The sequence below is a fragment of the Halictus rubicundus genome, chromosome 13, assembly GCF_050948215.1.
Source record: "Halictus rubicundus isolate RS-2024b chromosome 13, iyHalRubi1_principal, whole genome shotgun sequence".
In the NCBI taxonomy this organism is placed as follows: Eukaryota; Metazoa; Arthropoda; class Insecta; order Hymenoptera; family Halictidae; genus Halictus; species Halictus rubicundus.
The window spans coordinates 5,941,022-5,956,604 of record NC_135161.1 but is presented as its reverse complement, the minus strand read 5'-3'; the positions used below and the strand labels follow the sequence as shown (position 1 = coordinate 5,956,604).

The following is a 15,583-nucleotide window of genomic DNA, read 5'->3' as shown; positions in this document are numbered from 1 at the left end:
TTCGGAATTTTAAAAAATGTTTGCAATTTTCAGAATTCTACTAGGAAGATTATGATAGCCAAAGAGGTGGTGTAAAAATTTGATGCCACATTCTCCTAATCGGAATTTTCACAAATTTTCCGAATGTCTGACTTATCATTGAGTTGTACTACTGATTTGGTAACGACAAATTGCCTATTTTTTTTTCTCACCTATCATGGTGTCTCTACTTCTTCTGAATATTTTTCACGTTTGCCTGACTTCTCATTGGCTCATCCTAAGCTTCTCTAGAACATTCTATTAGGCACATTTCCGTATTATTCTGGCTAATAACTGAATGCGTCTACTTGGCCTGTGAATGCTTTACCTAATAAACGTCTGTACTCACTCTCCACATTATTACCTGTGATTTCCAGTGCTGTCCTACGGTTCTCTGAGCAGCGGACGGATCTGTATACTTACCTCTGGTGCTTGTCCGACTAATTACTGACCTGTAACAACGCTGTTGCTCGACCCTGTCCCTTTCACCTGCTGTCTCCATACCGGAGGCGATTGATCTTCGCTCTTGATGGAGGCTGCATCTTCCCACGCGTACCTACCTGTCTCATAGACTATCGTGCGCACTTGCGCGCGTCCGGAACGCAACCGAGGACGTGTTGTATTGTTTCCTCCTGGCGTACATATATGGACCGTTTATTTCGAGAGTGGTACAAGTCCACTTTTTGTTGTTAAAAAAAATACAAATATCAAATACAAACATACAAATTATGTGGTATCTCATTTATAAAAAAATGGACTTACACCACTATCTAAATAAACAGTTCATAAGAAGAGTGACATAAGTCAAAAAAAGGATATTTTACACAGGAGACCCATTTGAAAATTACCTAAAATTGCCAACTTTTTTTATGGTATAGAACCAACTTAGAAATGTAAAATAATTTGTTGTTGTATAGATACTGGGCTAATTGTTATGTACATTAGCTATGAAGCACACCACAATTTATATATTATAATTTTTTTTAGAAATATATTTCGAGTTTTGTCGCGTTTTCCCTTCGAATAATTGTTGAAAGGTTGAATTAGAGTTCTGACGTTTTTACTTGTGAAAAGTTAGAGTGACTTCAAAGCTAGGAGACCGGTAGAAATAATGTAAAAAATTGTTGAGTTGTGTCACTTTTCTTATGAACGAACGATCATGCACAATACTTACGATCGGACGAACGAACAAGCGAACGAGCGCCGAACATGAAAAGCGAGAAACCCGCGAAGCGAAACCTGCGCCGCGTCGTCACGAGGAACAGGATACGCATGGCGAAGGTTCAGGGAAAAAACGGGGATTTAAGAGCGACAAAGTGACGGATTCCGAATTTAAAAGGCATTCACCGACAAAAGCTTTTGTTCGATAACTCTTCCGGCGCTCGGCACGCTGTCATTTGAATGGAGTAGTCGATTCAATGAACATTTCATCGCCCGTTTCGTTCCGGTGTGTCTCCCGTTCTCGATTATTCAACGGCATTCGCCCTTTTGTCTTACCGACCGGATCCATCGTGTTCCTCCGTCTCGCTCGGCCGTCCGAGAGCCGTCCATTGTCCTTTTAAAAACTGCCCTACCGTCGCGTATCCATCCCTCTGTATCCGAGAGAACTTCGTTCCGCGCGCGCGCACCGGCCGCGGATATCTTGAGGAAACGAAACGCGTATTAAAACGACGCGACGCGACGCGACGCGACGCGACGATGGGACGTCCGCGCGTCCGTTCGCGGGGAGAGGTTCTTCGCGTCTCGTTAAAACTTCTGTTCGACTCTCGAACCCTCGAGGACGTCTCCCGGCCCGTCTGTCTGTCCCTTCCGGGGACATCTGTACTTGGAATTGCGCCCTGCGAATTGGCTGGCCGATCGATATACCGAACCGTGGGTCTTTGTGGAAATTGTCGGAGGTCTATCGGCCGCGAACCGGCACAAACGACTGATTCAAATTCTTGGGATTTATACCTGGACTCTGTAATATAATCGCCCGGCGAGAGAAACTCCCCTACTTCTGCCCTCCATACGTGTTGGCAAATTAATTAGTTCGCGGTGCTCATAAAAACTAATTGCCTTTTACTTTCTCGGAACCTGTTTGAACAGAGTCGCAATTTTTTTAGAAATTTCCAACGTAGACCAAGACTCTATGGTGAAGACCATAGCTCATCAGGGACCATAGCTGTTACAGCCAAAAAGAAAAAAAGTCATGGTATTTCATCAACTAAAATCGTATTGGTTACAAATAAGGATTATAAGTAACCGAAAATTTGTTCTCTTGTTGGTAAATGTTATCGTTGAGAGCAATTCATTTCGATCACTTATAACAGTTATCAATCAGAGAAATATATTTCGATCGCTCGTAACAGTTATCAATGAGAGAAGTACATTTCGATCGCTCATAACAATTATCAATGAGAGAAATTTATTTCGATCGCTCATAACAGATGTCGATGAGAGAAATTTATTTCAATTGTTCATAACAGTTATCGATAAGAGAAATTTATTTTGATCGCTCATAACAGTTATAAATGACATACAATTTCAATCGTTCATAACAGTTATCAATGAGATCAATTTATTTCGATCGCTCATAACAGTTATCAATGAGAGAAGTACATTTCGATCACTCATAACAGTTATTGATGAAGGAAATTTGTAATAGTTATTATTAAATAGTACAACTTTCAAATGGTAGACAATCAATTATTTAATAAATTTCTTATTCATAAAATTAATTGCTACAATCAAAATTGAATGTGACGAATATGAGTTTTTCCAAATTCTCTCCTGACAAATTACACCGCAAATCATACAACGTTAATTTTAGAACAGAAATTATGCACGCTAGTTTTAATAAATACGGGAGTCTATATTTCTGATTTTCCCAGCGGAAAAAATTTTGAAACATTTTTTTGTCAGATTTTGTGTTGTTCTTATGGTCCGTTGATTCGTTATGTTGTACGAAACTTTCTCAATGAAATTCACAGGCTTGCTCCATCCGAAAAAGAGTAGACAACCCAGTAATTAAACGAGCAACTGATATGAATTTTCTCATCAATAATTATTATGAACAAGTGAAAAGAAATTCGATCATCGATAACTGTTGTGAGCGATCGAAATGAACTTCTCACAATGATAACTGTTGTGAGTGATCGAAATAAATTTCTCTCATTGATAGCTGTTATGAGTGATTGAAAGGAACTTCTCTCATTGATAAGTGTCATGAGCAGACTGCAGATCTGTATTCAAAATAAAAATGATGTAAGTCGATTATAACAGAACTTAAATGACAATGTAATTCGTTCTCAAGTAATTTCAACAAATCGTTAACGATATAACAATGTTCTCAAATTCTTCCAATGTCTACACAGTTTTATATTTGGTCTATTCATTTTTGCCAGAAATGCATAAAATCCGCAGTCTGGTTATGAATGATCGAAATGAAGTTCTCTCATTGACAAGTGTTGTGAGTAGACTGCGGATCTTTATGGAAAATCAAAATGATGTGAGTCGATTATAAGAAACAGAAGCTAAATGGCAATGTAATTCGTTCTCAAATAATTTCAACAAATCGTTAACGATATAACAATGTTCTCAAATTCTTCCAATGTCGACACAGTTTTATATTTGGTCTATTCATTTTTGCCAGAAATGCATAAAATCCGCAGTCTGGTTATGAATGATCGAAATGAAGTTCCCTCATTGACAACTGTTATGAGCGATAGAAATGAACTTCTCTGATTGATAACTGTTATGAGTGATCGAAATGAACTTTTCTCATTTATAACTGTTATGAGTGAGCGATATGAACTTCTCTCACCGATAACTGCTTTGAGCAATAGAAACCGTTTTTCTTCATCGATAACAGTTATCGAGGAGGATCCATTTTTTTGGACAAATGATAACTGTTACTTGTAACCAAAAAGTATAAGAATTTCTTTCTTTATACTTTGTGTAGATTATCTTAAATTTCAATCATAATCAACTGTTTAACAATCACTTTCATCATAGAAAATTTTAGAATAACTGTTATTTTTGGTCCCTGCCCTGTATCGTAAAGAATGGATCATTGACTCACGATTTCCACAAAACAAAAACGCGTCAACACATGGAACGGGCGAACGATTTTCAGAACTCCGGGTAGCCTAAAGCGATCAGGTGTAAATCGTCGTTTATCCTTTCCCTGAGAGACGAAACAGATGTTTCTCCTTCCGGTTTACCTCTCCGACCGAGAGAAGAAAGGGAGACCCGGGAAACAATGTCCGCGCGCGCGCGCTCGTTCACCAACGACAAAGCGCCTAGCATGATTAAATGTTTACGCGTTTAAACTTCGTGACCCGGTGCTCGACCGGTGGATTGCCCTGTCGGCGGGAGGTGGAGGACACGCGGATTTCGAAACGAAGCGATAAGGATTATTCGCTGCATCAATTATTGCTCATAAGCCGGATTCCCACGGAGCGCGCGCACGATCGAGGAAAATTATCGACCGACACGCGCCGCTATCATTCGCGGCAATTATCGGGCTAATTTTACATCGTTGGCCGGCGGGATTATTAAATGCGGATCCCTGTGTACCGGTTTCGCTTAATCGCGCGCGAGCGCGCGCCCACTCGCCTGCGCATCCGATGCTGCCTAATTGAAATATTGCGCGTGCGGGAAACGCGCGCGGCCGTTTTTGCGAATAGAGAACCGAAAGGGGAAATTATGTCTTTATTCAGCGAAAGAGATCCCCGACGAAAAGGGATCGTTTCATTGAAATGTTGCGCGCGCGGGGATCGTGCCCGTTGCCCGAAAGTAGGAAGAAGTTTGCGGTCCTTGGGGGTTGGATCTTTATTCAGCGAAAAAGATCCCGATGGAAGAGGAATCCCATATAGTCGGAGTGGATCAACCGTAATCCCCCGGACGGCTCTCGGATCCTGGATCACGCGACGATCCCGACTCTATTCGGCTCGTTCCGAGATTATTTTCAAACGGCGAAAACAATAATGGCCGAGTTACGATTCCGTTCGTACGTGATGCGCTTCACGCTGGAATCGGGGAGCCGGGATCCTTTACGAGGACGCCGAAGAGCATCCCGTACGGTTCCCATTGGTCCACTGGAAACTACCCGGGCGTCCTCGATGGCTCGTATTTTCGAGGAGGCCAGACGAGGCGAGGCGTCCTCGCCATCGATCCGACGAAGAACCATGCCAGACGACGGGGAGCCGTAATGTCGTTACGCTCCGCCGCTGCATCCTGCGTCGACGACAACACCCGCGCGCACGACTCGCCAACCGAATCTGTAAATTTACGATCGTGTCTGCTTAATAAAGACGAAACTTCGGCCGAAGAATCGCTCTTAGCTTTATTACCTTCGACCTGTCCTTCTCGCAGTCGGCGAAACCATAAGCGGGGCAAGTTGACTCTCCTGGACAGCGAGAGATCGACGAACGACGAACGACTGCGCGCAGAAAAATAACCCGATTTTTCAGGAAATTTTGAAATATTAGGGGGACCCATTAGTAATCAATTCAACCCGACGTAAACAACGCGCAATCTTTGCCGAAACACGTGCGTTTTAAACTTCCAAATTTCATCCGCTTCAACATGATTATTCTTGCTCAAGGTCATTTCAAGGTCAAAAAGGTGGTATCCACTAAATTCGGTCTTTTATTGTCTATCGTACAAAAAAAAATATACTATTCCATTTAAAAAAACATCGATGACCTTGAAATTTCGTTAAAAAACACGACATAAAAAATTTTTTTCTTCACCATTATATTGCCCCCTGCAATAGTGTCAATTTGTCCTCTGAAATTTTCTGATAGGATTGTAAATACGAAAGATATTTAGGTGTTCCCATTTATGTGGGACACTCTGTATAATCTCCATCATTATCAGGGACATCTTTCCTGCAAATTTTCAATCCCCCTCTTATAGAAATCCAGGGTTAAATAAAATATGACTCGAGGTGCCTGCTTACATCTTCTACAGAAGTGAATGTTTTATTAAATAATGCTCCAGAGATCTGAAAATATGATAGTCAGAAATATCCGGTGAGTACGGGGGTTGCGGTAAAACTTCCCATTGCAATTCTTTGATTTTTTCCTGAGTGTGTTTCGCTGTATAGGGCTGGGCATTTGTCAATTTATTACACCTTTTCTGTGGACTAAAGATGCCCTCTTTTTCAATAGTTCTGAATACAGCCGTTGTAATCGCTGACAATACAACTCAGCAGTAACTGTTTCTCCAGGTTCCAACAACTCAAAGTGAATTATGCCACGACAGTCCCACCAAATGCACAGTAACACCTTTCTAAGTGATAAGCTAGGTTTAGGGGTTGATATTGCGGTTTGATTTGCAGAAAGCCATTGCTTGGAACGCTTTATGTTGTCATAAAGAATCCATTTTTCATCTCCGGTAACGATTCTGCTAAGAAATGGATCTCTGCGAAATCTGGATAGCAATAAACTGCAAATTGATGAATATTCTTGTTGGTCTCAGACAATTGATGCGGTACCCATATTCCTTGCCTATATGCCTTTCCCATTTCGTATAGGTGCCTTTGTATAGTTGACCATGTGGACCCAAGGCTTCTCGATAATTCTTCTATACTTAATTTTGGATCACTAGAGATTTTAGGATGTTATTATCAAATTCAACTGAGTTATTATCAAATCACTTCAAACCTTCCGAATCAACGTTGACACTTGTTGACCTTCAATACATCTCCATAAACATCGCAAATTTTCTTCGTTGTTACCGTTGCATTAAATCTCGCATGAAAAAGTATGCAATGACGAATATGATCCTCGGAAGGTACGGACGCCGCCATTTTATTACAGGGTTGTAAAAGAAAATTATACTTTTTGGAATATTTTGAGCACAGGCTGCTTTACCGAAAACTGTGAAAGAATACGTGTTCCCTCTTCAACGATTACTTATGGGTAGGGATATGATCAAGTTCAATATGTACTCACGAATCCGAGTCAAGTTCAATAACCAAGTTTCATTTCGTGGGTTTCGATTATTACTTAAAAGCAATAAATGTTTCAATGATTATACTTGAAAAGTATTCATTGTATACAAACAGTTATCGAACCTCGGAATAAGTACTTACAAGTTTCGTAAAGATGTTTATAAGTACTTCGATGTTGAAAGGAATCGAATCTTTCACAAGTAGTACTCGAATCTTGGAAATCAGAACTGCATAATCAGGAATAAAGTACTTTCTTTTATTAAATTCGTAACTATTTAAGAATAATATTTCATTTACAATACTTGGTTTTATCCTATTTCTTTTTTTATCGATGATATTTCCTGCTTTTGAAAAAACATTCTGAAGGTACAGGAGGGGCCATTATACAAAGATAGTCACTTGCAATTTTTGATAAAATGAGGGACCTCGATGAATTTTCACGCCAAAATAATAACAGGTCTTCTTTGCGTTCTAAATATTGTGATTTCAGATCATTTTCCATTTCCAACACAGCAGACCATGAGACAGGTATCGTGTTATACCGAGCGTGCAAGAATACGGGAATTTGTAACGATATTCATAATAATTTCGAAAGTTTCGAAACCTCCACAAACATCGCAAATTTTCTTTGTTGTCACCGTTCCATTAAATCTCGCATGAAAAAGTATGCAATGACGAATATGATCCTCGGAAGGTACGGACGCCGCCATTTTATTACAGGGTTGTAAAAAAAGTTATACTTTTTAGAATATTTTGAACACAGGCTGCTTTACCGAAAACTGTAAAAGAATACGTGTTTCCTGTTCAACGATCGGTACAGAACTAAACGCAAAACAAATTCTTTGCAAATAATTACTTATGGGTTCCCCTAATATGTACAGGGTGTATAAAAATTATATGTCACGATCATCATAGCGTGATTCCACACCTCCGGATCGGTGGAGATCTGTGAAAAAAATGCACCGCAAAATTCATTTTTACCGAGAAAATTAAGATCAAAGTATCGGAAAAATTTGAGTGAGAAAAGAAAATTTTTCAACACTTTCACCTTGATTTCCAAGGTCAAGGTGAATTTTGCGGTGCATTTTTTTTTTGACAGATTTCCACCGATCCAGAGGTCTAGAATCATGCTATGGTGGTCGTGACATATAATTTTTATCCACCCTGTACAAGGGAAATATTCTAGGTCGGAAGAAATGTTTCGTTTTGGAGTTAAAACAGCTTCGAGTGCAAAGGATTAAATTAAAAATGAAAGGTAGAATTTCACGACAGCACCAATTATAGAGCTTTCGGGGAAAGGTCTGGGTATTATTGGTGGATCGTGAAATTCTCCAAAGAAGACATTCTCGAGTAATTAATTATGGTCGAAACGTACCTCGAACAACGGTTCCGTCCAATTAAGGTTCCCGGACACGATGGTCCCCGTTCGTTCATCCAGCTTCTCCGTATTTTTCCAGGCGCTGGCTGCCGAGGGCAAATACGACGACAAGCATCTGATGAGCAACGAAGTTATGGAGAAGACGCCGTCCCCGTTGAAGTCGACTTACAACTCCCAGTTGTCCCGGAACGTTGATTGTCCAGCGTCGTTCAAGCCGGCGATGGCGAACCGACTGTTGGACTGGTTCTCCGTCGTGATGTCCGACTCGAAGCACCGTCGTCCGCATCCTAAACCAAAAGGTCTCTCCTTCATTTGCATAACGAACTGTTCAGCGGAGCACCAGAAGTCGTCCTGTGTGTTTTCCCCCGAAATTATTCTGCGCGCAAAACTCGAAAATCATAGCCTTCTTTTTTCGTTTTCGTGACGCCCCATAATCGGCGAAAAACACTTTTCTCAATCGACGAAAGAAAATTGGCCTGGTGCGCGGGGCGCACGGGATAACAATAGAAATTGGAAAGCCGGAGTAGTGCTCAGGGTGATTGTAGCCGAAGCGGCGCGCGGTGTTGGCAACCCCCGAGGATCAAGGCTGAATATATACAAGAGACTAATTGCTCCGCACGAGACCGAGCCGGTCCTGGACATTACAGTTCGGAACTGCCTCACGTCACTGCACGCTATTCGACTTCGGTACAATCACTTTCGTACCAGTTCGGAATTGTCCTGTTCGAACGAATCGCTTCCCGTTGAGATCCAGCGCGATTACTTTGCCCTGTCTCCCCGCGATATTGTTCTCCGTACTCCCTTTCTCCGACGCGTTTCCAATATTTATTCACGAATAATCCGAGCGAGTTTCGATAACCCTCTGGGTCTACGGTAATTATTTGCAGAGAGAACAACGCGAGGACACCACCACCTCTGTGCAAATAATTATCTTCCCTTTTTTTTTTTTTATTTATTCGACGCGCAGCTAAACTGCACCGAGGGCGACAGATCGATACGAGCCTCGACTCTTTCGGATCTCGCTAAAAGAATTTTGAGGTACCATGAATAACTGCATGACCGACGCGACGCACTGTGGTCCAGATCGAGGAAGCAGCTGTTCACAAAGATTTCAGCATTGCTTCAAGAGTTGTCTCGAAAAGTATGAAAGATATTGAAAAAGTGTAAAACACGTGTCCAAGGATTTCGAGAGGGCAGTATTAGTTTTTTTTTTTTCTTTTTTTTTTCTTTATAACTATAACAAATTTTCAAAATGTTCTCCGTTGCTTTCTAAACAATAATTCAGTCGATTCGCAAATTCTGAACGAACATTTTTCAAGGGGGAAAAACAAAGTTGACCTTCAAATGACTTTGAAAACGCCACCCAAATAACAAAACTGATACTGCCCCCCTCTTTCTCCCTCGAAATCCTTGGACACGTGTTTTACACTTTTTTAATATCTTTCATACTTTTCGAGATATTCGGCTGGAAAGTTTTCAAATGAACACCCTATATATATATATAATATGTAAATATATATACATATGTGGTTTGTTTAGCTTCCAGACTCGTTATCTTGTTTACGCTCCATAGTTTTTGTTTCTTTTGAAATTGGTTATGTAACGGGTTGCAAATGAGAAAACGGATTACAGGCGCGTCAAAAGATGTGCAAGAAATTGATAATCGTTTGGACGAGTTTGCGGCGACAGTTGTTGTCTAGCTGCGGTAAAGATGGCACGATAGTGTGGGTAGGAATGTAGAGCTATTCCAACAGACACCTTAAAAAATGTTCGTTCAAAAGACTATAGCCGGTTTTGGGGGCCAAATCGGCCCCGGAAAGGATTTTATTCCAATTTGCGCCATTCGATAGCCTACCAAAAAAGATACCTTTCAGCCAAGTTTTAGCCCTATAGTTCATCTGTAAGGGTAGTTATAGAGGAAAAACGAAAATCCAGTTTTTGGCCCATTTTCCCCATTTAATGACAATTTAAAATTCTGAAAAAAATCTGACACATGTCGGACACCAAACCACATACTTTAAGTCGTTTTCAGATTTTTCCGTTGCAAACTCTGGCTGTAAAAATCGAAAAACACGAAAAAAATCGAAAAAATGCAGATTTCATATGGAAATCTAAGAGCGACTAGAATGAAATTAATTTAGCAATAAGATATTGTCCTAAGTATTATGCTCAATTTTTTTCAAATTCCTGCGTTTGGTGCGTCATAGTAGGAAAAAATAAAAACCACTTTTTTCTGCGTTTTTTCCGTGAAAAACTAAGTTATAATTATCGTAAAAATATATTATGTAATATTAAACATCCCTAAGTTCGGAGAAACATCGTGCAGACTTTAAAAATTGCGTAGTACAAAAAAACGACAATTATACTATGCACGATATATCCCAATATTTCGGAGGTACTTTCAACGGCGCCGGTTGGTGCAGTAGCTATGGTCTCCGACTGCGGAACCGCTGAAGACTTTTTGGATCAGGTTCCCATCCCGCCCCGGGCCAAAATTTTTTTTCTCTTTAATCAGATGTTTTTTCGATTTCTAACCGTATGATTCTTTTTACGCTATTGTAAAAACATTTTTTAACTATGTTTAAACTATTTTTTAATAATTTTCCGGAAAAATATTTTTGGAGTACTTTCAGCCTTTAGTCATCTATGGGCTGTATTACTTATTATTATTATTAATCGTGTAGAAAAAAGAAAATGCTTGTTTTAATCACAATTTTTGATAAATCTCGTTAATTTCACCGTTTTCGAATGTCATGGACATTTAAGAAGCAGGGTTGCTTTTTCATCATATAAAGAGCTAATTCCTCGATCTGGACCACGCTGCGACGCACAGTGGTCCCAAAGCCGGAAAACGTGGCCAAAGCCTAAAATATGAACTTTCAGCTAGGTAAGTTTCAAGTATGGGGTTGATTACTCTAAGAGTGTTTCTAAGTGGGGGTAAACAGCAAAAAGGTCGGTTTTTTATACCTGACCAACAGTCACAGTCCGAACTTCGAGTTCATTAGACCATACCTTTTTAAGCTTGTGAAGCACATTGCGAATTTCAAGTGCACAGTGTACAAATTGTGTTGAAACGTTTCGATTTTAATTGTGCATTATGGATGCTGTTTGTGGAGGTAAGTTGCATAGGTTTTAGTGCCAAATGTTTATTGTTAACTGATAACTGTGTATGCAAAGAAAGAGTAAAAGTGAAGGCATAAATTTTTACGATTTAAAGTAAAAGTTGCAAGTCTCGCACGTTCTATCGTTAAAACTTGTTGGAGCTTCTACTACATAGTATTATCTTGCAATTCTAAATAAAATTAGCTGCCCTTAGGTGCCCCTGCGGTCGTAGCACTGTTTCTTGTAACGCAGAGTAGGTGTTTTATGTGCTTTCCTTGCGTTTCTTGTCAAACTGTGAGAGATATGCACTAAGTCTTTCTGTAAAATTTAAACAAATTTTGAATAGAATGTCAGTTTTTTTATAAAGAATAATATATCCGAAATTTTGTTTATATTTTTCAAACACGAACGCTGTTTTTATATCGGCTGTTCGTTTGAAAACTTTCCAGCCGAACATCTCGAAAGGTATAAAAAATATTTAAAAAGTGTAAAACACGTGTCCAAGGCGGTATCAGTTTTTTATTTGGATGGCGTTTTCAAGGTCATCTGAAGGTCAACTTTGTTTTTTCAAATGGAAACCTATATTTTTTATTATGAGATCTTATTGTACGTAAAAAGACCAGCAATTCTTCAATTCTTTCTTCTGTGGAAACTATGAAGCGCGACTAGAATACCTACTTTATACAATACAAAGGGTAGAGTTTGCTATCCGGAGAATTAGTGAGTTTCCCCTCGTTCAGGTCAATATGAGACAGCGAATTTTCTAATTTCAAGTTCAGATTCGTGATCAGCGACCCCCAAAACGTCCTGATACCAATTTTCAAGCAGAACTAATAATTTTTTAATAAGTTGTGAGGTTTTGACCACGTTTTGACGATTTGGGACCACGCTGCGACGGGGCGATGTGAACGATGTCGAAGGACTGTCTGAAAAGGCAACGAGCCCCGGGGCGGAGAAGCGTACGTGGTCGGTGATGTTACGAGCGAACGGAATCGCAATTTGATTCGGCGCAGTCCGCGCGCAGAGAAGTGGCCATTGGAATTCATATTTCGCGGATGCCGTTTCCAGGTCACCTGCCCATCGGTTGCCAGTGCGAGGTCAGGTGGATGTTCGGGCATTTGGACAGCGACAACGACGGCAGGCTCTCCCTTTCCGAGTTGTACGGGCTGGAGCACGATCAGAACGAGCCGTGTCTGAAGCCGTTCCTCGACGGCTGCGACACAGACGGGTGAGTCCCGAGCCGGTGGACAGGGGATGGCACCCACCCTTTGCGATTCCCTGCACGTACGAACACTAGTCCCTGTAACCCGTTTCTCCTTTTCCCCTATCGCTGGACGAACAACTGTCCGGGAGGCTATCAACCCCTTGCGTCTACAGTGAATTCTCGATATATGTCCACAACGCAGGCATTGCCAGCGACATATATCGTCTAGGAGACATACTCGAGCCGTGCTGTATTTACACTCCTCCAGGCCTCTCGAGCTTCGGGACTTCTCACGGGATATACCCCGCGGTAGTGGGGATAGTTCCGCGACGTTTATCCTCCAGGCCTTGGCGACATATACAGGGTGTGTCGCCACATTTTGCCATCTAGATTTACGTCATTATTATTACGCATAGCAAACAATGTTTCAGATGAAGTTGAATGGTTTTGAGGGGGGCACATTCTGATGGTACCTTTTTTTTTTTTAGGTGGACGTGTAAAGGACATACGAAGGTCATTAATGTTTTTTTAAATGGAATCATATATTTTTTATTGCATCAACTGATGCTGCTTCATATTCTTTACAAAACAGTATTAATCTATTTGTGTAAGAAAATGACCTTCATATGTCCTTCACACGTCCACCTACAAAAAAAATGTACCATGTGAATGGTACAAAGAATGTGCCCCTCTCAAAACCACTCAACTTCATCTGAAACATTGTTTGCTATGCGTAATAATGATGACGTAAATCTGGGTAGCAAAATGTGGCGACACACCCTGTATAGATAAATCACTGTGTCACTTCCTCCGACGATCAGCAGTTCTAATCTCCTTTTATCTATCCACAGATAATCCTAAGTTAGCTCGGTGAAAATTATAATTAGAGATCTTTAGGCAAACGAAAAATTTTCAATCGTGAAAAATGGAAATCAGATGAAAGTCTCTTTTTGAGTCGAACATAATCCAACAACATTCCTAAATTTTCCCAAAGCTTGTACAAGTTTTGTTAGCTACTCTTCCTATTTCCCCATAAATGCATAAAATCCGCAGTCTAATTGCAATATAGAGCCTCGTTCGCGACCCTTCCGAGAGAAAAATTCTGGAACAAGCGGTTACGACCGGACCGTTTCACGGCGCCATTGCTATGTAGAATCCAAATCTCGCCCATTCGATTCCGGGACAGCGACGACGTCGATAAACGGCGTTCGCGGACGTTAAGAGGGCGTAACAACCCTTTCGATTCCGTTCACGTAGCGAGACACGACGTCCTGCTCGCGTTGTAATCCGCTTGTCGCATCGCGGACTCTCTTCGTCTTCTTCTTCTCCCTCCACCTTTCGCGCTGCTTGTAAATCATTAAACTCGCGGGATACGTGACCCGGAAAGGGAACGAGAAACCCTTTCAGTTTTTAATACCGTCGAGCAACGCGGCGAGAGGGTTGGTGGCCGCCGCGTCATGCCGGACGCTCGAGTGTAATAGGTCTCGAGCGTACGTGCCTCCGAACCAAGTAGCTGACTGATTGTTAGGGAGAGGATGATTGTACGGACACGTGTGAAAACCGAGTCGTTTGGCGAGAGAGAGAGAGAGAGAGAGAGAGAGAGAGAGAGAGAGAGAGGCTCTCGAGCTTTGACCCCTCACGGGGTACACCCCGCAGTGGGTAGGTCCAGTGACCTTTAAACGCGAGGCTTGCAATGACTTATATCGGGAATTCAGTGTATCTGTTGTTCCGTATGTGAAAGAAAGGGGACGATAGTATGGCAATGTTTGGTTCCAGCGTTTTAAAGAGAGCGATGCGGGTAAATGGCGATGGCTGCACTAAACTTAAGGAGGGAATGACTCTGTACGGATGTATGCGAAATGGCGAGAGGATGTAAACCCAGTGTCGTCCACCTTTGGCATTAAAAAGCTCTAACCGTATATGATCGCGTATGATTGTCGACTACCGTGCACGAGTCGCTTAACTTCTTAACTACTCGGTTTACTGCTCGTTTTACGACCTTCGTTGCCGAGGTGCTTCGCCGGGTCACAATACGCGGCCATATTGCGTCCCGAATCTAATTGGTCCCTGATCGTATCCGACGAATAACTGAATCCATCTGGCGCTAGACGTTAATTGGTTACAGCGTCTCCATAAATTAACCCTTGGCTGGCGGGCCGTTTAAACGATTGCATATTTGTGGTAGGATCAGCGTTGACCTCGAGGAAGTAGAAACTGCGTGAGAACTTCGATGAATCCTCTAGCTACGGCTGAAATCGATCGAGCGAAATTGGTGGTCGAGAATGTCCGCCTGGCAAGGGTTAGGGTATCGATTGTTTTAGTCGTTGTGATTGTACTTGGAGGAGGGCTCCCTGTTGATAGCGACGAACACTGTGCTTCCAGGGACATATTCGTGAACGGGCCCGAATGGTGCGGCTGCTTCTCAAAAGCTGAACGTCCGTGTGCCGCCGTGCGCAAACGATCATCCCCGGACGTTGCACCCGCCTGCGACTCTCGAGGTTACTACCGAAGTACCCAGTGCCATCGTGGTCTAGGTCTCTGCTGGTGTGTCGACCCCCACGGCGTCGAGTTTGCCGGTACCAGAACACGTGGCAGCAAACCAGACTGCGGTAGGTACAAACGCTAGTTGACAATAGAACCTAGAAGACAGCACGGCGAGAGCACACGCCTCCCAAACTTGCCCAGTGTTCCGTCCCCCGGAGTTCCTCGAGGCAGAAAGCGATCGCTGTTCAACATCGTGCCAACTGGATTACTCCCTGAAACAAAAGAAAAGAATTTAGAATCTGCTCTGAAGCAATCAAACGAATTGTATTACATACCCTGAGGCAACAAAAATATGTTCAAAGCTGTATTTGGAGATTTATCCGTCCAAGGCTGTGTCTGATAATTTTGCAATTGATTACACGATCGGGTGTAATATTAACAATTTTCCGAAGCG

The 15,583-nt window shown here is 41.7% G+C and overlaps 1 protein-coding gene across 1 annotated transcript in view; it reads left to right on the top strand.

Annotated features, from left to right (window-relative positions):
* Window positions 1-15,583, top strand: part of Cow (Proteoglycan Cow) — a 286,815-nt gene that overhangs the window by 267,123 nt on the left and 4,109 nt on the right. Inside the window, exons 7-9 of the mRNA XM_076799378.1 lie at window positions 8,419-8,638; window positions 12,510-12,669; window positions 15,028-15,254. Coding sequence (XP_076655493.1) covers window positions 8,419-8,638; window positions 12,510-12,669; window positions 15,028-15,254 — 607 coding nt within the window. The remainder of the gene's footprint in view (window positions 1-8,418; window positions 8,639-12,509; window positions 12,670-15,027; window positions 15,255-15,583) is intronic.